This window comes from Procambarus clarkii, chromosome 41, assembly GCF_040958095.1.
Source record: "Procambarus clarkii isolate CNS0578487 chromosome 41, FALCON_Pclarkii_2.0, whole genome shotgun sequence".
Taxonomy (NCBI): domain Eukaryota; kingdom Metazoa; phylum Arthropoda; class Malacostraca; order Decapoda; family Cambaridae; genus Procambarus; species Procambarus clarkii.
The window spans coordinates 21,134,675-21,156,141 of NC_091190.1; the positions used below are offsets into that span (position 1 = coordinate 21,134,675).

A 21,467-nucleotide genomic window follows, 5' to 3' on the forward strand; every position below is an offset into this window, starting at 1 on the left:
TGTGTGGTGGTGACTGCTTGTGTGTGTGGAGGTGACTGCCTGTGTGTGTGTTGTGTGTGGCTGTGTGTACTGTGGTGACTGCGTACACTGAAGTGATTGTATTCTGGTAGTGAACTGTGTATTTGCAGTAACTTTGCCAGTGTTAAAGTGCCTGCCTTTGTGTTGCCGTGATTTCCCCGCCTGTTGTCCTCTAAGTTTTGTCATTCTGGAGTGTGTTGCAACGCCTTCTTGGGTTTTAGTGTTGTCGTATGGCTGAGCCGCGTCTCCGTGTGAGCTGATTATCATGTTATGCATTATGCAAGTCCTTTAAGTTGTTTCTGAGCTGCGGCGGGGATTCTCTAGTTTTACATTAGCGAGTGTGTGGCGTCACGCCACTTAATGCTGCTGCTGTTGCAGCTGCTGCGTCTCCAGCTGCTGCTGCTGCTTTTTGTGTTTGATATTGTTTTCTCTTTGATGCTGCCGTTCCATTGTTACTGCCACGGTATCGCAGCTGTCTTGTGGTCCCTACCTACTGCCACCTCGCTGTCAACTGATTCTTGCTGTGTTCAACATTCCTTCGACTGATTCTATGTCCAGTTGCTGTTATTCAAGCTGCTGCTGCTGCTGCTGCTGCTGCTGCCGCTGCTGCTGCTGCTGCTGCTGCTGCCGCTGCTGCTGCTGCTGCTGCTGCCGCTGCTGCTGGTAACTTAACTCAGGTCCTGCTTTTGTTAGTACCGTTTCTTCTTGCGTTATCCTTGTTGTTCCTGCTGTTATTGCAGCTCCTTAAGACATATTGCAAAGAACAGATGGTGGCACTGCTTTTCCTGCTGTTGTCACTTGTTTATTCTGTTGTGCCGACTGTTTCCCGTTTACTCCGCTGTTCCTTGTGTTGCTGTTTTTCGTGATGCTGATGTGGAGACTGAGTCTGCTGCTGCGAGGATTAGAAAGAAATTTATAATGGTCCAAGACTTGATATTTGTCCCAGACTTGATAAAGATCCAGGACTTGATAATGATCCAGGACTTGATAATGATCCAGGATGACCATTGTAAGTATAATATGATCGTTAAATGTATAGTCACATGTATGATGATGAATATCCACTATTCTTGCCCCTGTGCCCCTCGCGTGACTCCCCCAACAAGACGCTCCCCGAGCCCCCCCCCCCCCCCTCTCTTCCCTAAGCCCCCCCCCTTTTCCCTTGGGCCCCCTCCCCCCCTTTTTCCTAGGCCCGGGCTTCACTGCCCAACACACCATGTACCGTCCCGTCCAGAAACTGGTGCACGCGAGCACTCTAAACGCTGAAGAACATTTGTACACCAACAACAATGGAATACGTGATATCTAGAAAATATTTTGCTAAACACAAGCTGGAAGTTAGTAGTTTTATCGTGCCTTAATTAGCTCTTGGTGAATCCCAGTGTGTGAATTAGCTTTTTAAGGGAGTTTCGAATATTTTTAAAGCAGCTTTTAAGGCTTTTTTTGGGCGATTTGCCGCAGTTTTATTGAGTTTGAGAAATTTTCAGCGATTTAGGTCACTCAGGCTTATAATATTCCATGTTGATGGTGCACGTGGAAGGCTTGGAGGAGGGAGAGGAGGAGACAGACAGACAGACAGACAGACAGACAGACAGACAGACAGACAGACAGACAGACAGATAGATAGACAGACAGACAGACAGACAGACAGACTGACAGACAGACAGACAGACAGATAGATAGATAGAAAGACAGACAGACAGACAGACTGACAGACAGACAGACAGACAGACAGATAGATAGATAGAAAGACAGACAGACAGACAGACTGACAGACAGACAGACAGACAGACAGACTGACAGACAGACAGACAGACAGACAGACAGACAGACAGACAGACAGACAGACAGACAGACAAACAGACAGACATTGGCACATCTACTAATACCACTTCTACCATAACCACCACCACCACACTATCACCACTACTATCACCACCACTACCACTACTACCACCACCACTACCACCATTTACTATCACAATACTGAATAACCACAGGTGGCTCCTCCCTCACACTCGTCAACAACCTGAACTCTCTCAAGTAATTATTTCACCTCTTTCAGTGTGGCTTTCATTAACTACCTCCGACTGTAGGAGTCTCCACGTCGCCCATGTTAAGCCCTCCGGCGGCTCTCAACACCTCAAGGAGGTAGAAATAGCCTAAACTACTCTATCCCTTTGAGACGTATTTCTTGTCTCAGTAAACATACTTGAACTTGAGCTGAACCCTTGGTGAATTTTCTGCCTTGTTTATTTCCCCCTCATTGACTTGCATGCGTTCGAGTGCATCCGTGTATATATAAATTTAATAAGGTGTATGTGTGTGTGTATTCACCTAGTTGTGCTTGCGGGGGGTTGAGGTTTGGCTCTTTGGTCCCGCCTCTCAACTGTTAATCAACTGGAGAGTGTGTGTGTGTGTGTACTCACCTAGTTGTGCTTGCGGGGGGTTGAGGTTTGGCTCTTTGGTCCCGCCTCTCAACTGTTAATCAACTGGAGAGTGTGTGTGTGTGTGTACTCACCTAGTTGTGCTTGCGGGGGGTTGAGGTTTGGCTCTTTGGTCCCGCCTCTCAACTGTTAATCAACTGGTGTACAGATTGCTGAGCCTACTGAGCTCTATCATATCTACATTTAAAACTGTGTATGGAGTCAGCCTCCACCACATCACTGCCTAATGCATTCCACCTGTGTGTGTGTGTGTGTAGTTTTGTGTACGTGTTTGTGGTTATATTATGTGCGTTTGTGTGTCATTTGACGAGCTTCAGGTAGCTGTCTTGTAATTCAGAGACGCTCGATCTGTTAATCTCTTTATCGACACGGCTAATATTTTGTATGCTTGGATCATGTCAACTCTAGATCTCCCTTCCTCTGCTGACCTCAGGTTTAACCTCCTCGGTATGATCTCGTTGCCCCGCTCTCTAGGACGATAGTCTTGTAACCAACATATATATACCTTTTATTTGCCCTTTAGTGATGTATGTACAAAGTTGTGCAAACATCCTAGATATAAGAATGTCATCTTGGTATTTGCTAGACTATACAGCAGCGACAGCCTCGCTTCTTGTAGGTCAATGTTCGATTCCCGATGGTTCAAGTGAGTATACGGCACCATTCCTTCTGTCAGTCCTACTATCCCAGCTTCTATCCTGTCCTCACAACGCTTCCAAGTGCCATACAGTCATAGCGTAGCTCTTTGATTTGATAATTATCATGGGGCCAGATTCACGAAAGCACTTACGAACGTGTACAACTTTCCTCAATCTTTGACGGCTTTGGTTACATTTATTAAACAGTTTACAAGCATGAAAACTTCCAATTCAACTGTTGTTATTGTTATAAGCAGCCTCCTGGTGCTTCGGAACTCATTAACTGTTTAATAATTGTAAACAAAGCCGCCAAAGATTGAGAAAAGATGTACAAGTTTGTAAGTGCTTTCGTGAATCTGGCCCCATGTCTCCTGTCTAATATTTAAAATCTTTCCTTCTTCGAGCCTGCGTTATGCTTCACTGTCAAGTATATCATCTACATTTATATACTTTGTTCTTTTTTTCTATCTACTGCGCACAAAAAATGCTGAGGCCTTGCTCAGTGCTCCACCGTCACTACAGGAGAGGGCTCACTGTGGAGCTGTGAGTGCTCCCCACGCAGGGGACTTTTTAAATATGCGTCTGTCAAGGAGTGTTATTGGTGATCATCCTCAGGTATGGAATATGATGAATGCTAAGTAACTCAGCTCTAAACTCATGTATAATGTTCAAAACTCAATATTAAGTTATCGCATCGAACTTAGTAGTGCACTTCCCTGTCATTACTCCTGTATCATATCACCACCATCATTACTCCTGTATCACCACCATCATTACTCCTGTATCACCCCATCATTACTCCTGTATCACCACCATCATTACTCCTGTATCACCACCATCATTACTCCTGTATCACCACCATCATTACTCCTGTATCACCCCATCATTACTCCTGTATCACCACCATCATTACTCCTGTATCACCACCATCATTACTCCTGTATCACCCCATCATTACTCCTGTATCACCACCGTCATTACTCCTGTATCACCACCATCATTACTCCTGTATCACCACCTTCATTACTCCTGTATCACCACCATCATTACTCCTGTATCACCACCATCATTACTCCTGTATCACCCCATCATTACTCCTGTATCACCCCATTATTACTCCTGTATCACCCCATCATTACTCCTGTATCACCCCATCATTACTCCTGTATCACCACCATCATTACTCCTGTATCACCCCATCATTACTCCTGTATCACCACCATCATTACTCCTGTATCACCACCATCATTACTCCTGTATCACCACCGTCATTACTCCTGTATCACCACCATCATTACTCCTGTATCACCACCATCATTACTCCTGTATCACCCCATCATTACTCCTGTATCACCACCATCATTACTCCTGTATCACCACCATCATTACTCCTGTATCACCACCATCATTACTCCTGTATCACCACCATCATTACTCCTGTATCACCACCATCATTACTCCTGTATCACCACCATCATTACTCCTGTATCACCCCATCATTACTCCTGTATCACCACCATCATTACTCCTGTATCACCCCATCATTACTCCTGTATCACCACCATCATTACTCCTGTATCACCACCATCATTACTCCTGTATCACCCCATCATTACTCCTGTATCACCACCATCATTACTCCTGTATCACCACCATCATTACTCCTGTATCACCCCATCATTACTCCTGTATCACCACCATCATTACTCCTGTATCACCACCATCATTACTCCTGTATCACCACCGTCATTACTCCTGTATCACCACCATCATTACTCCTGTATCACCACCATCATTACTCCTGTATCACCCCATCATTACTCCTGTATCACCACCATCATTACTCCTGTATCACCACCATCATTACTCCTGTATCACCACCATCATTACTCCTGTATCACCACCATCATTACTCCTGTATCACCACCATCATTACTCCTGTATCACCCCATCATTACTCCTGTATCACCACCATCATTACTCCTGTATCACCACCATCATTACTCCTGTATCACCCTATCATTACTCCTGTATCACCACCATCATTACTCCTGTATCACCCCATCATTACTCCTGTATCACCACCATCATTACTCCTGTATCACCACCATCATTACTCCTGTATCACCACCGTCATTACTCCTGTATCACCACCATCATTACTCCTGTATCACCACCATCATTACTCCTGTATCACCACCATCATTACTCCTGTATCACCACCATCATTACTCCTGTATCACCCTATCATTACTCCTGTATCACCACCATCATTACTCCTGTATCACCCCATCATTACTCCTGTATCACCACCATCATTACTCCTGTATCACCACCATCATTACTCCTGTATCACCACCGTCATTACTCCTGTATCACCACCATCATTACTCCTGTATCACCCCATCATTACTCCTGTATCACCACCATCATTACTCCTGTATCACCACCATCATTACTCCTGTATCACCCCATCATTACTCCTGTATAACCACCATCATTACTCCTGTATCACCACCATCATTACTCCTGTATCACCACCGTCATTACTCCTGTATCACCACCATCATTACTCCTGTATCACCACCATCATTACTCCTGTATCACCACCATCATTACTCCTGTATCACCCCATCATTACTCCTGTATCACCACCATCATTACTCCTGTATCACCACCATCATTACTCCTGTATCACCCCATCATTACTCCTGTATCACCCCATCATTACTCCTGTATCACCCCCATCATTACTCCTGTGCAACATTAATGTGGTGTTGCAATAAGCAGGAACAATGAGATCTCTAAATGATGCAACTTGAGGACACTGCGAAAATCTGCTTCTGTTAATGTCTGCTGTTATGGCAGCGTCCGTGGACGGTCCGTGGACGGTGCGTTGATGGTCTGTGGACGATGCGTGAATGTTCCGTGGACGGTCCGTGGACGGTGCGTGGACGGTCCGTGGACGGTCCGTGGACGGTGCGTGGACGGTCCGTGGACGGTGCGTGGACGGTCCGTGGACGGTTCGTGGACGGTCCGTGGACGGTACATTGACGGTCCGTTGACAGTCCGTGGACGGTCCGTTGACAGTCCGTGGACGGTCCGTTGACAGTCCGTTGACAGTCCGTGGGCGGTCCGTGGACGGTACATTGACGGTCCGTTGACAGTCCGTGGACGGTCCGTTGACAGTCCGTGGACGGTCCGTGGACGGTACATTGACGGTCCGTTGACAGTCCGTGGACGTTCCGTTGACAGTCCGTGGACGGTCCGTTGACAGTCCGTGGACGGCCCGTGAACGGTACATTGACGGTCCGTTCAGGTAATCGGACAAAAGAACGAGGGTTGTAAAGATAGGAATAAAGAAACAAGGAGGAAGAACCGAGGAAGGAATAAGAGTGCGGGAAATGGGGTGGAGAAGAGAGGAAGAGGCAGACGAGACAAGAGCCGAGGAAGGGATGAAAGGAATTAATGAAGGGAAAATTAAAAGGAAAGCAAACGAAAAGGGTGAAGAGTAAGAAGGTGGTCATTGTCATGTATGAGGAGGTGAAGAGAATGCATCAAAGACACCAGGATAAATGAGGGTAGGGGAAACAACTTGGAGGAAGAGGGAGAATGGTGATGGCGATAGTAGTGAAGTTAAAGTAGCAGCAGTAGTAGCAGCAGGAGCAGCGGCAGCAACAACAGCAGAAGTAGCAGCAGCAGCAGGAGCAGCGGCAGCAGCAGCAACAACAGCAGAAGTACCAGCAGCAGCAGGAGCAGCGACAGCAGCAGCAACAACAGCAGCAACAACAGCAGAAGTAGCAGGAGCAGCGACAGCAGCAGCAACAACAGCAGCAACAACAGCAGAAGTACCAGCAGCAGCAGGAGCAGCGACAGCAGCAGCAACAACAGCAGCAACAACAGCAGAAGTAGCAGCAGCAGCAGGAGCAGCGACAGCAGCAGCAACAACAGCAGAAGTAGCCGCAGCAGGAGCAGCGACAGCAGCTGCAACAACAGCAGGAGCAGCGACAGCAGCATGAGCAGTAGCCGCAGCAGGAGCAGCGACAGCAGCTGCAACAACAGCAGCAGCAGCAACAGCAGGAGCAGCGACAGCAGCAGTAACAACAGCAGCATGAGCAGTTGCCGCAGCAGCATTTAAAATATGACCTTCAATACCCGTATATGATTTAAAATGTTAACGCCCCATGTTTGTGACGTTCGTGTTTATTGACTAAAAGTTCCAGCTGAACCTTTGACGCTTTAAGTGTTGCAGGCCATTTGCAGCCCCCTTAGTGTGCTCCTGCAACACACTTACAGCCCCCTTAGTGTGCTCCTGCAACACACTTGCAGCCCCCTTAGTGTGCTCTTGAACACACTTGCAGCCCCCTTAGTGTGCTCCTGCAACACACTTGCAGCCCCCTTAGTGTGCTCCTGCAACACACTTGCAGCCCCCTTAGTGTGCTCTTGAACACACTTGCAGCCCCCTTAGTGTGCTCTTGAACACACTTGCAGCCCCCTTAGTGTGCTCCTGCAACACACTTACAGCCCCTTAGTGTGCTCCTGCAACACACTTGCAGCCCCCTTAGTGTGCTCCTGCAACACACTTGCAGCCCCCTTAGTGTGCTCCTGCAACACACACTTGCAGCCCCCTTAGTGTGCTCCTGCAACACACACTTGCAGCCCCCTTAGTGTGCTCCTGCAACACACACTTGCAGCCCCCTTAGTGTGCTCCTGCAACACACTTGCAGCCCCCTTAGTGTGCTCCTGCAACACACTTGCAGCCCCCTTAGTGTGCTCCTGCAACACACACTTGCAGCCCCCTTAGTGTGCTCCTGCAACACACTTGCAGCCCCCTTAGTGTGCTCCTGCAACACACACTTGCAGCCCCCTTAGTGTGCTCCTGCAACACACACTTGCAGCCCCCTTAGTGTGTTCTTGCAACACAGTTACAGCCCCCTTAGTGTGCTCTTGAACACACTTGCAGCCCCTTAGTGTGCTCTTGAACACACTTGCAGCCCCTTAGTGTGCTCTTGCAACACACATTTGTAGCCCATTAGTGTGCCATTGCAACACACTTGCAGCCCCTTAGTGTGCTCTTGAACACACTTGCAGCCCCTTAGTGTGCTCCTGCAACACATTTGCAGCCCCCTTAGTGTGTTCTTGCAACACACTTACAGCCCCCTTAGTGTGCTCTTGCAACACACTTGCAGCCCCCTTAGTGTGTTCTTGCAACACACTTGCAGCCCCCTTAGTGTGCTCTTGCAACACACTTGCAGCCCCCTTAGTGTGCTCTTGCAACACACTTGCAGCCCCCTTAGTGTGTTCTTGCAACACACTTGCAGCCCCCTTAGTGTGCTCCTGCAACACACTTACAGCCCCCTTAGTGTGCTCCTGCAACACACACTTGCAGCCCCCTTAGTGTGCTCCTGCAACACACTTGCAGCCCCCTTAGTGTGCTCCTGCAACACACACTTGCAGCCCCCTTAGTGAGCTCCTGCAACACACACTTGCAGCCCCCTAAGTGTGCTCCTGCAACACACTTACAGCCCCCTTAGTGTGCTCCTGCAACACACACTTGCAGCCCCCTTAGTGTGCTACTGCAACACACTTACAGCCCCCTTAGTGTGCTCCTGCAACACACACTTGCAGCCCCCTTAGTGTGCTCCTGCAACACACACTTGCAGCCCCCTTAGTGTGTTCTTGCAACACACTTACAGCCCCCTTAGTGTGCTCTTGAACACACTTGCAGCCCCTTAGTGTGCTCTTGAACACACTTGCAGCCCCTTAGTGTGCTCTTGCAACACACATTTGTAGCCCATTAGTGTGCCATTGCAACACACTTGCAGCCCCTTAGTGTGCTCTTGAACACACTTGCAGCCCCTTAGTGTGCTCTTGCAACACACTTGCAGCCCCCTTAGTGTGTTCTTGCAACACACTTGCAGCCCCCTTAGTGTGCTCTTGCAACACACTTGCAGCCCCCTTAGTGTGTTCTTGCAACACACTTGCAGCCCCCTTAGTGTGCTCTTGCAACACACTTGCAGCCCCCTTAGTGTGTTCTTGCAACACACTTGCAGCCCCCTTAGTGTGCTCTTGCAACACACTTGCAGCCCCCTTAGTATGTTCTTGCAACACACTTGCAGCCCCTTAGTGTGCTCTTGAACACACTTGTAGCCCCCTTAGTGTGCTCTTGCAACACACTTGCAGCCCCCTTAGTGTGTTCTTGCAACACACTTGCAGCCCCTTAGTGTGCTCTTGCAACACACTTGCAGCCCCTTAGTGTGCTCTTGCAACACACTTGCAGCCCCTTAGTGTGCTCTTGCAACACACTTGCAGCCCCTTAGTGTGCTCCTGCAACAGCTACCAGGGTGCCATAAAGTCTTATGAGTCAACACACACATATAATTATTATCTATAATTACTATGTATTACTATAAATTAAATATAATTAAGTCAGATATTTCTCTTCCACCTTTTTTTTGTTCAAAGACTTAAATAATAGTCTACATGTTAGCATGTTCAAGGTCTTAGCGGCCTCTCAGGGTAGAAGTTCTGTCTTGGGTGGAGGGATGAAACACCTCTTCCTCTTCATTACGAGCTGATAAAGACATACATATACATATATATATATATATATATATATATATATATATATATATATATATATATATATATATATATATATATGTGTGTGTGTATGTATATCACGAAAATAAACACGTGATTAAGAATGTGACAATGTCAGACCACGGAGGAAAATGAAACAGGAATTTCCTTAAGTACTTTCGTATATTAAATACATCTTCAGAAGGAATGGATTCCTTCTGAAGATGTATTTAATATACGAAAGTACTTAAGGAAATTCCTGTTTCATTTTCCTCCGTGGTCTGACATTGTCATATATATATATATATATATATATATATATATATATATATATATATATATATATATATATATATATATATATATATATATATTAGTCATCAGCCACTAATAGCAGTGGCTATTCTGGCTGGTGTTGTGCCAATCGCACATTAATAACCAAAAAGTCAAACATGGTAAATAAGACTGCTCAGGTCCTCTACTGTGTGAGAGCTGCGGGTAAAACAAAGAGAATAAAATGTTTAAACATTTAATATGACAAAAATGACTTTAATAACATACAAAACAAAACCATTAATCCACTTGGCTTAAACACAATATACAAGAGAAATATACACACGTGACAATTACGTTAATGGCAAAAGGTGCACTTAATACATTATAAAATAAACTACATGAGTCTACCGACACCCGGGGGGGAGGGGGAGACCCTGGAAACACAAACCGAAACTGTCTCTATTTTCCGCTTGTAACAACTTGTAATAAAGTTGTTACATCTTGGCTTAATGTGTTTATGACGTATTGGAACGTTGTTACAACTTGATATATTGGTTGTTATAACTGGTTAGGTGGTGTTCAAACTTGTTCGAACGTTGTACCAACGTCGTAGTTTCGGTGTGTGTTTGGAGGGGAGTAGATGCTGCAGCTGAGAGCACGAAGTGTATTCTGATGACTGGCTTGTTGTTGTTAAAGATTCGCTACCTGGAACAAAAAGTTCCAAGTAGCACGGGCTATGGTGAGCCCGTAGTGGACTTGATGACTGGACGCCGGTGAGCCACTTATATATGGGCCAGGACGTCAGAAATGGCGCGAATCTTGTAGGTAACCATCTGCCGGCTGTTAAACAAGCAGTTAGTGTCTGGTCGACCGGCGAGTGGCGTCTGGGCCTCTGCCCAGACAGCAGGTGTCCAGGTGTCTCGGGTACTAGAGGGTGGGGGGATGGGGGGTGTCTTTCTAGATACTGAGGCGTTTGGGCACGTATTGTTGTCATTGATGTTGATCCTTATGTTGGAGCATGCAGATACGTTGGTGAATAGGCAGTATAGGGATCAGGCAGGATCTACTGCCTACAGGAGATTATAGTAACAATATATATATAAGTACTTATATAATATAAGTACTCCCAAAATAGGAGGATGGGCTGATATATATATATATATATATATATATATATATATATATATATATATATATATATATATATATATATATATATATATATATATATAATATACCTCTTAAGGATTCGAACCCAGACAGCCAGAGCTCCATGCACCTTGGCGTATCCAGTAGTATACCAAATAGACCATACAGACTGCACAAAGAGGGTGGAAGTCGTGAGACGTTTAACCCACCCCCCGACAGCATTCTATGGTCAACTTTAGGGTACAGATATTTCATCGAATCACCTCACTGTTGGGGGCCACGTGAGTAACACATATGCGAGGTGAGGAAGCCAAATTGGAATGTAATTCAGCTTGGAATGTAAACAAGTTATATCAGAGTGAGAGAATGTCAGATCGATGCATCAGTGTTACATAATGTAGTGCAGTTGAACACAAGGAAGACCACGAGTCATGAACATTGACCATGAGAGAGAGAGAGAGAGGTAACTTTAGCCTCACCCCCCCCCCTGAGCCATGACGTGGTTCCCCAGACCTGGTCAATGCTTCACGCAACACCTTGTATAAGTGGCTTTACTGGTGCAACTCATGTCAACTATGCATGCAATTTCTGTGAACACGAAAAGAAGCTCGGGAAGCCTTTGATATTTGGCCTGTAATATAGCCTGAAGCAGAGCCCTCTAGGGGGGGTGGGAGGGAACTAACAACTGGACTACCGAGGGCCATCCATAACAACCTGACTGGTCTGCTATTGGGAATTTAAGTAATCTGTATATCTTTTGTTTTAATTTTTTTTAAGAAATTTAGTGGTACACATAAATTTCCCACATATATATATACTATATATATACATATATATATTTTTTAAATGTGATTTGAGCCATCAGAATATATTTCCTCATTAACCTCCTCCAATTTTACCTGTTTGGTCAGAATATTCGAGGTTTGAGGGCACAAAAACTGGTAATGGGATAATACTGTGTGTGGTGGACGCCCCGACGGCCCCCTCCTTCCTGCACTCTCCTTGTTCCTTATTGCCTCCTGCAGGGGTCACTACACCGTCCTTTATTAGTTCCTGCTACTGTATTGTCTGCCTTCCTCTACTGTATTGTCTTCCTTCCTCTACTGTATTGTCTTCCTCCCTCTACTGTATTGTCTTCCTTCCTCTACTGTATTGTCTTCCTCCCTCTACTGTATTGTGTTCCTGCTGTATAATGTGAGAGCTGTGTTGCCTGACTCTCTGGGAAGGACTCCTGGAGAATACCTGGCGGGGGTTCGCGAGTTCTCCTGCTCCCCAAACCCGGCCCGGGGCCAGGCCTGGCTTGTGGTAACTTGATCTACAAAGCTGTTGCTTGGAGCGGTCCGCATGCCCGGTTCTGTATCAATTACGTGTCGTGGTGAATATGTGCTGGGTCAAGCATGTCTGTATCGCTCGGCACACTGGCACCTACTATGTCTATCGATTGGCACTCTTGCATTTCACCTGTCTATCGTGTGACACTGGCACCTCACCTGTCTATCGTGTGACACTGGCACCTCACCTGTCTATCGTGTGACACTGGCACCTCACCTGTCTATCGTGTAACACTGGCACCTCACCTGTGTATCGTGTAACACTGGCACCTCACCTGTCTATCGTGTGACACTGGCACCTCACCTGTCTATCGTGTGACACTGGCACCTCACCTGTCTATCGTGTAACACTGGCACCTCACCTGTGTATCATGTAACACTGGCACCTCACCTGTGTATCGTGTAACACTGGCACCTCACCTGTCTATCGTGTGACACTGGCACCACACCTGTCTATCGTGTAACACTGGCACCTCACCTGTGTATCGTGTAACACTGGCACCTCACCTGTCTACCGTGTGACACTGGCACCTCACCTGTCTATCGTGTGACACTGGCACCTCACCTGTCTATCGTGTGACACTGGCACCTCACCTGTCTATCGTGTGACACTGGCACCTCACCTGTCTATCGTGTAACACTGGCACCTCACCTGTGTATCGTGTAACACTGGCACCTCACCTGTCTATCGTGTGACACTGGCACCTCACCTGTCTATCGTGTGACACTGGCACCTCACCTGTCTATCGTGTAACACTGGCACCTCACCTGTGTATCGTGTAACACTGGCACCTCACCTGTGTATCGTGTAACACTGGCACCTCACCTGTCTATCGTGTGACACTGGCACCTCACCTGTCTATCGTGTAACACTGGCACCTCACCTGTCTATCGTGTAACACTGGCACCTCACCTGTGTATCGTGTAACACTGGCACCTCACCTGTCTACCGTGTGACACTGGCACCTCACCTGTCTATCGTGTAACACTGGCATCTCACCTGTGTATCGTGTAACACTGGCACCTCACCTGTCTATCGTGTGACACTGGCACCTCACCTGTCTATCGCTCGGCACTTTAGAACCTCAACCGTCGATTGAGGAACTTTGAAGGCCACAGCGCGTATAGGAAATCCTGGCAGTGTGGTGAGAGAGTTTACTAAGGTCTCTCACACCCTCCTCTGGCCTCCTGTCACCTGAGCCCCCCCCCCTCCCCTGTCACCTGAGCCACCCCCCTCTCCTGTCACCTGTGCCACCCCCCTCCCCTGTCACCTGTGCCACCCCCCTCTCCTGTCACCTGTGCCACCCCCTCCCCTGTCACCTGTGCCACCCCCCTCCCCTGTCACCTGTGCCACCCCCCTCCCCTGTCACCTGTGCCACCCCCCTCCCCTGTCACCTGTGCCACCCCCCTCCCCTGTCACCTGAGCCACCCTCCTCCCCTGTCACCTGTGCCACCCCCCTCTCCTGTCACCTGTGCCCCCCCTCCCCTGTCACCTGTGCCACCCCCTCCCTCCCTCCCCTGTCACCTTGCTCCCCGTCCCCCACCATCCACACCACCACCCATACCACTACCTACACTCTTCCTACCACCATCTACAACCATTCAACACCACTACCACCACCTTGAACATACACAACACTCAGACACTGGGATACGGGATCCAAGAGCCAATGCTCGATCCTGCAAGCACAAATAGGTGAGTATAAATAGGTGAGTATACGTTCTAAGGTGCAGGGGTTCTGTGCCACCCTTGAGCGCTTTCCTGAAAAGTCGTGATCGTCGTTCCCCCCCCCCCCCCCCACCTGCCCCTTGAGGGCGATTGACTAAAAGCGGAGTTGAACAGCTTGCAGCCTTCTACCACAGTGTTGGAGAACCTGTCCCCTCTTGCCAGCTGCCATGGGCAACACCTAGTAAACTTAGCGAGTTGACTTGCCATGTTTGTCAGCCATAAATCAAATTTAATAGAGATCATAAATTTCCAGACCGCGTCGCTTACCCACTAAAATCCTCCTTACGCTCCAGCTCCAGCTCAGAGCCATTAAATTACTGCCTCAACCACCACCTTAGGCAACACACACCACCTTAGGCAACACACACCACCTTAGGCATCACACACCACCTTAGGCAACACACACCACCTTAGGCAACACACACCACCTTAGGCATCACACACCACCTTAGGCAACACACACCACCTTAGGCAACACACACCACCTTAGGCAACACACACCACCTTAGGCAACACACACCACCTTAGGCATCAACATTACTCCTACAAAATACCGCATCCAAAGCTACCTCCAATTCCCGAACCGCCACCATCAATTGGCCAAAGTTTCATTGTGTTTTCCTCTGTATAAAGGTTCAGTGATGGGGTCATTCCCCCAGGCTGCCGCGGCTGGGGAGTCAGGGCGGGGTATAGAGAGGGGGGTGTATTGGGTAGGCAGGCACGTGGTGGGTCGGTAGGCAAGTCCAGCGGTAATTGCTTCATTTCAGTTGGTGTGTATCATTTCCTTAATTACCTGTCAGGCTAGGCCTTTCCTTGTTGTTTCAGTTTTAGCTTTAGCTACTCAGAACGAAGTGTGCATGTAGCACGGGCTATGGTGAGCCCGTAATGCCTTTCCTTACATGGCTATATATATATATGTACCAGCCTGAGGCGAGGTGCTGGGCTTGGCCACCCCAGAGACAACAGGGCTTCTGGCCCGCCAAAGTCTCCGCGTTCTGAATTGACAGTAACCGCATGGCTCTTAATGATTACCTTCCTAATGGGTAAATCATCCTTACCGTTCTACAAAAGATATCAGGAGCGCTTCCAGCGAGAGGGAGGCGCCCTTCCCGAAGCCACGTAGGAAGTGGTAAAGAACTCCGCAGCATTACTGCCTGACGAACCTTCTCATAACGGAACGGGCAATTTTTAGGGGAGGAGGTTGATCAACGCCTGCCTGGGGTTCGTTAGTGTGTGTGTGTGTGTGTGTGTGTGTGTGTGTGTGTGTGTGTGTGTGTGTGTGTGTGTGTGTGTGTGTGTGTGTGTGTGTGTGTGTGTGTGCAGCGGAGCTTGTCGTTTGTTAATACGAGTTGCATTTAGTTTGCAACTGATGGGTAGGAGGGGAGCACAACTCAACTCGCTCTGAATTTTGTTCCATTGTTGTGAATGTTGTTAGAATAGCTGTGGATACGAGTGTATTTATATAATAGTTGGATTTATCAAGTTGTCCGATTGATCGAGTATTCCGATTGATCTAGCTGTCCGATTTTTCTATTAGTCCGATTGATCGAAATATACGACTAATCTAGATGTCCGAATGATCAAGCTGTCTACGTTATTACTCAGGAAATGTAAGTTCAAGCTGTCGTATACAGCCAATTAATCACCCCCTGAGACCAGGTGATTACCTGGTCTCAGGGGCACGTCAGTATGAGGTGAACAGCCTCATACTGACGTGCCTCATACTGACGTGCCTCATACTGACGTGCCTCATACTGACTTTATGGAACCAGCTGTTCCATAAAGAATAATGCTATTTTAGTCATACTTGTGAATCGCCTATATTTGAGGTAGTCTACCATTGGAAATGCTTCCCTTTGCATTTTTGCTTCGTGGTGTTGATGTTAATATTAGAAAATGCTTATTGTTTTCTATTCAAACTAAATCCTGAAGGCTTACGTTGAAGGGATAGATAGCTTGCTCTTCCTTCAACGCGGCCTTCAGTCTCGGGTGAGCTACGGGGAAGGAACTTGAAGGAAGAGGAAAGAGGTTGGAAAAGATATCAATTACCTTAATTATTTACTTTCAACATAAAATATTTGTTGGATAGAAAACAACATCTGTTTTCATTCATGAAAAAAATAAATGCGTTTTGTGATATTACCATACCATAAAACAAATTTAAAAACAGTCATTTTTTCCCAAATTAGACTATCTGTAATTTTAGATTGATGAAAATATCTTTAAATATCTAGTAAATTGTTATCGTAGACGTGCTAGTCAGTTTTTTGTTTCATTGCCTTATGAGCCCATAATTAACTATTTTAACAAAAGTGATTGTTAATAACTCCCCCCCCCCCTCAAAAAAAAAACCTAGCCTGCAAGTAGTTTCACGAAGCAAATTTTAACGTTATTGTCAAAGACGCTAGATCGATAGACTGCGTCTCTCCTGCTTGAGAAGTTGATAGACATATCAGACCGCGGTCTATCTCAAAAAGTGAACGAGCGGTTTCGTAACTGAGATAGGTGAACTATATTAAAGGAGAAAAAATATATCATTCGCACAGTATGAGCTGCGAGTCATGTTTTGAAACTCTTGGTAAAAGTTCATTCCGGAGATCACATTGATAAAGTTCCTTTGAGGTGGCGATGTATGGGGGTTGCCATATTGGTTTCCCGAATTTTTATTTTTTATATCTTTTTTGTAACTTTGAATTTTCTATAATTTTGCCATATTTAAAAAAAAAAATTTTTTTTTTTTTTTAATTTTGAATTTTTATTATTTTGCCATATTAGTTTTCAATTTGTTTGCCATATTTATTTTCTACTACGTTCCATATTGGTTTCCTTTTGCTTTGCCATATTGTTATCTTATTACTTTGCCATACTTATTTTCTGTTACTTTGCCATATTGTTATCTTATTACTTTGCCATACTTATTTTCAGTTACTTTGCCATATTGTTATCTTATTACTTTGCCATACTTATTTTCTGTTACTTTGCCATATTCCTTTTCCCACTAGTTTGCCATTATTATGGCAAATGGAAATTATATTTTTTGTATGAAACCAACTAAACATTTGTGATAAAATATTGTATATGTGAGATTTTTGGTCTAAAAATATTTATCTTTCTGAAAATCTACCATCTTAAGACAGATTATGCAGATTATTATGCAGACGTCAAAGATAGTTTGTTGCTAAAGAACTGAAGGAGTAAGAAAGTGGTATAGAAACACTCAAGGCTTCCTGTGGCTTCAGAGAAATGTTTGTTGTTATAGATTCAGCTACTCGGAACAAGTTCCAAGTAGCACGGGCTATGGCGAGCCCGTAGTGGACTTACCTGGCACAGGAGCGGTGCCCATCGACCCCAGAGAAATCCCAGGTTGTATAACTTATACCATGTCGTGGTAAAGCGGGTAAGGTGAGGTGCACACATGGGAATACCCTGACCGCTGGTTCCAGTCACCTCAGAAGGAAGGAAGGAATTATCAGAGGAAAGCACCAAGCTATTACGACTATGTAGCACTGGGGAAGTGATCAGGGATAAGGATTTGGGATGGGACGAGGGAAAGGAATGGTGTCCAACCACTTGGACGGTCGGGGGATTGAACGCTGACCTGCATGCAGTGAGTCCGTCGCTCTACCGTCCAGCCCAAGTGGTTGGATAGAACTCCGGTGGATTTTTTGAGTATTCACGCTCTTTAGTAAATCTGTCCTCTTATTAATTGCGTCGCCCTTCGCTCGTATGCGCACTCAGGCTAAAAATCGACGTAATTCAAAATGAAATTAGTTCACGAAAGTGACGTACTGTCCCGGTTTCTGTTTTGGGTCCTCTGGCTTAGGCTGTTAGGCTAAGAGAGGAAACTTTATATTAACGGTTTTCATAACGTTTTGAAACATTAGGAGAACTTCCTGCCCACCTAACCTACCATAGGACCCTTAACCTGCTGTTTTGGAAAAAAAAAATTCCAAAATTTAATTGGAAAATAAATTTTCATTTTGAATTTACGTCGATATTTTCCCCTAGCGCATAGTAACCCAGGGATATTTATTTATTTATTTATATACAAGAAAGTACATTGGGTTTATGAGAGTACAGAGACTTGAAGTTTTACATTCTTGTAAAGCCACTAGAACGCACGGCGCTTCGGGCAGATATATTTGTATTACACTAAAGGAAGTCATGTATAAAGACAAGGCTTCCTTTAGGCGAGGTTTGGTCAACATACTTTAGCCACGTTACTCATCGCCTACACGAGGCTTCCTTCACCTTGGAGAGCCGGTCGGCCGAGCGGACAGCACACTGGACTTGTAATCCTGTGGTCCCGGGTTCGATCCAGGGCGCCGGCGAGGAACAATGGGCAGAGTTTCTTTCACCCTATGCCCCTGTTACCTAGCAGTAAAATAGGTACCTGGGTGTTAGTCAGTTGTCACGGGCTGCTTCCTGGGGGTGGAGGCCTGGTCGAGGACCGGGCCGCGGGGACACTAAATCCCCGAAATCATCTCAAGATAACCTCAAGATAACCTTTACGGCATCAGCACACAGGGCGGAGAGCTGAAACAGCCAAGATTCACACGTCAGTTTTACCAATGCATATCTAGTTACTTTTAATCCCTCATTAAACTTCGAAAATCCACTTCGTTATTAACCTGAAAAACTTACAGACTAAAATTTTGCTGGAATGATTAATGAAAAGGGATTATTTTCGGTTAAAATGTTCAAAATTAATTCATTCTCTTTGTTTTTAGATATCGGCGTGATGTGACTGGGGCTAATTGCCGGGTGGCAAAGTGGTACTGTCGTTATGGTGTTTACCAACTGCATGCTGTGTCAACATTGCTGAGTCTTGGCAATTAAGTCAGCCCATCCACCTAACATGATAGTACTTGCCGTAACTATTTGGTTGAAATTGCCAATAGTGAAGGATTACAAAAATAAAGGACAATAGTGAAGGACAAAATGTGTACATTTCATATTAATGAATTTGGCCAAATTTGAACCTTTTTTTGTAACTGCATCATAAATATGAAACCTAACCTAACTTAATCTTTATATGAAATAAAGGTTTCATAAATATGAAATACATTCATCAATACATCCAATTCATCAATACATTCATCAATACAATACATCCTTTTTCATAAATATGAAACTTAACCTCCTAGCAGCCCCTAGGCCCATCTGAGGGGCCGCTACCTGAGGCCAAACTTAGAACATGTGCTATTCTAAGCCTACTAATGTTTAGGTTTGGTTTTTAGGCTTTATTTTTTCCCCTGACTCCATAAAGTTAAAAGTACAAAACATCATGAACAAATCTACAAGGGCCGTGACGAGGGTTCGAACCTACGTCCGAGAGCATCCCAGACGCTGCCTTAATCGTAGCACAGTCGATTAAGGCAGCGTCTGGAATGCTCTAGGACGTAGGTTCGAATCCTCGTCACGGCCCTTGTGGATTTGTTCATTCGATGCATCACGCTATTGGGATTTCTATGTGTTACGAAACATCATCTTTTTGGAGGTCCATCACTGCATATTGGTACCTTGGAGCAAACAGTTACTATAGATACCACTATTTCATGAGGATGGGTTTAATTAAGCGCAGGTAGAAGTTAGTAGGGTTATCTTGAGATGATTTCGGGGCTTAGTGTCCTCGCGGCCCGGTCCTCGACTAGGCCTCCATCCCCAGGAAGCAGCCCGTGACAGCTGACTAACTCCCAGGTACCGATATACTGCTAGGTAACAGGGGTATCAGGGTGAAAGAAACTCTGCCCATTGTCTCTCGCCGGCACCTGGGATCGAACCCGGGACCACAGGATCACGTGTCCAGTGTTCTGTCCGCTCAGCCACCGGCTCCCATCCTAAGGTACTCTATTCTTTTTTGGGCTGTACTTTATTATCTCAGCAAACTCACTTCAACGCAGGTTGAACAGATTGTGCAAGTGCAGTATATACATAACATGTACTAATCATGTCCAGAAATGCAAAGCTTGAACGATTGGACAAGCATTACACAAATTGAAGTATTGGGTATTTATCTAACCACTGAGTTAAAGTGAATGGGGGTAGAGTCATTTTTTGAATGCATGGTAATTATTAATGACCCATCAACAACCCATCGATACCTGATCAACCAGGCTGTGACTCATACGTCAGGCTGCGAGCAGCCGCGTCTAACAGCCTGGTTGATCAGTCCAGCAACCAGGAGGCCTGGTCGACGACCGGGCCGCGGGGACACTAAGCCCCGGAAGCACCTCAAGGTAGCCTCAAGGTATCAGGTCAACCCGTTCTCTTGCAAATTACGTCGCTTTTCGCTCGTATGCGCTACGGCCAAAAAAGGCCGTAATTTGAAAATGAAAATAATTAAAAACAAAAATTTGGACTTGTTTTTCCAAAACAGTAAGTTAAGGATCCTGTGGTAGGTTAGGAGGGCAGGAAGTTCTCGTAAGGTTTCAAAACGTCATGAAAACCGTTAATTGAATGTAACCTCTCCTAACCTAACCGAGTAAGCCAGAGGACCCAAAACAGAAAACGGGAAAGTACGTCACTTGTCTGAGCCGATTCCACTTTCAAATGTTTCCTTTTTTATCCTGAGTGCGCATACGGGCGAAAAGCGAAGTAATTTGTAAGAAGACAGGTTGCAGGTTCTGTCTGAAGTTGTTTGTAATATTAAAGGAAATGAAATTGTTCCCTGTGATAATAACTTACTAAATATGAGAGACATCCAACCCAAACTGGAGCTGGAAAGCAAGGCTTTCTTGGCCCATGGAACATTGAAGCTTGCAAGAAAAAAAACACAGACTGTAACTCTAAAATATTTCATGGAATTATAAAAAAAAAAACATTCAAAATAAAGCGATTTAGAACTAATCAGTGCCCAAAGATTCGACCTGAAAGCTGCAAAATTAAAAAAAATAAAAATCAACTTTGATAACGATACGTAAGTTTCGAATTGTATTTGATGTATTGGAAGACATTCAAAAAAATCTATTCCTAAATATACCTTCCCCATTAGTATTTTTAATGCCTTGTCTTATAAATTTTGCCATGTTCAGTGGACGATATAAAGTTATATTTAATTTTGTATTATTTTATTTGAAGCATATTTTGTCTGATGTAGCTGCCTGCAGCTGACGGCTGAGTGGACAGCGCTCGGGATTCGTAGTAATAAGATTCCGGGTTTGATCCCCGGCGAAACACATGGGTAGAGTTTCTTCCACCTTGATGCCCCTGTTCACCTAGCAGTAAATAGGTACCTGGGAGTTAGACAGCTGCTATGGGTTGCTTCTTGGGGGTGTGTAACAAAAAAAAGAGGCCT

The 21,467-nt window shown here is 45.6% G+C and overlaps 1 protein-coding gene across 1 annotated transcript; it reads right to left on the reverse strand.

The window, feature by feature from the left end:
• Positions 1–582: 582 nt before the first annotated feature.
• Positions 583–17,513, reverse strand: LOC138373163 (cuticle protein 16.5-like). Its single transcript, XM_069339186.1, has 3 exons — positions 17,492–17,513; positions 6,845–7,249; positions 583–761 (listed from the first exon to the last, which is right to left on the reverse strand). Exons 1-3 carry the CDS (start codon positions 17,511–17,513, stop codon positions 583–585), a joined length of 606 nt encoding a protein of 201 aa, XP_069195287.1.
• Between the last annotated feature and the right edge of the window lie 3,954 nt (positions 17,514–21,467).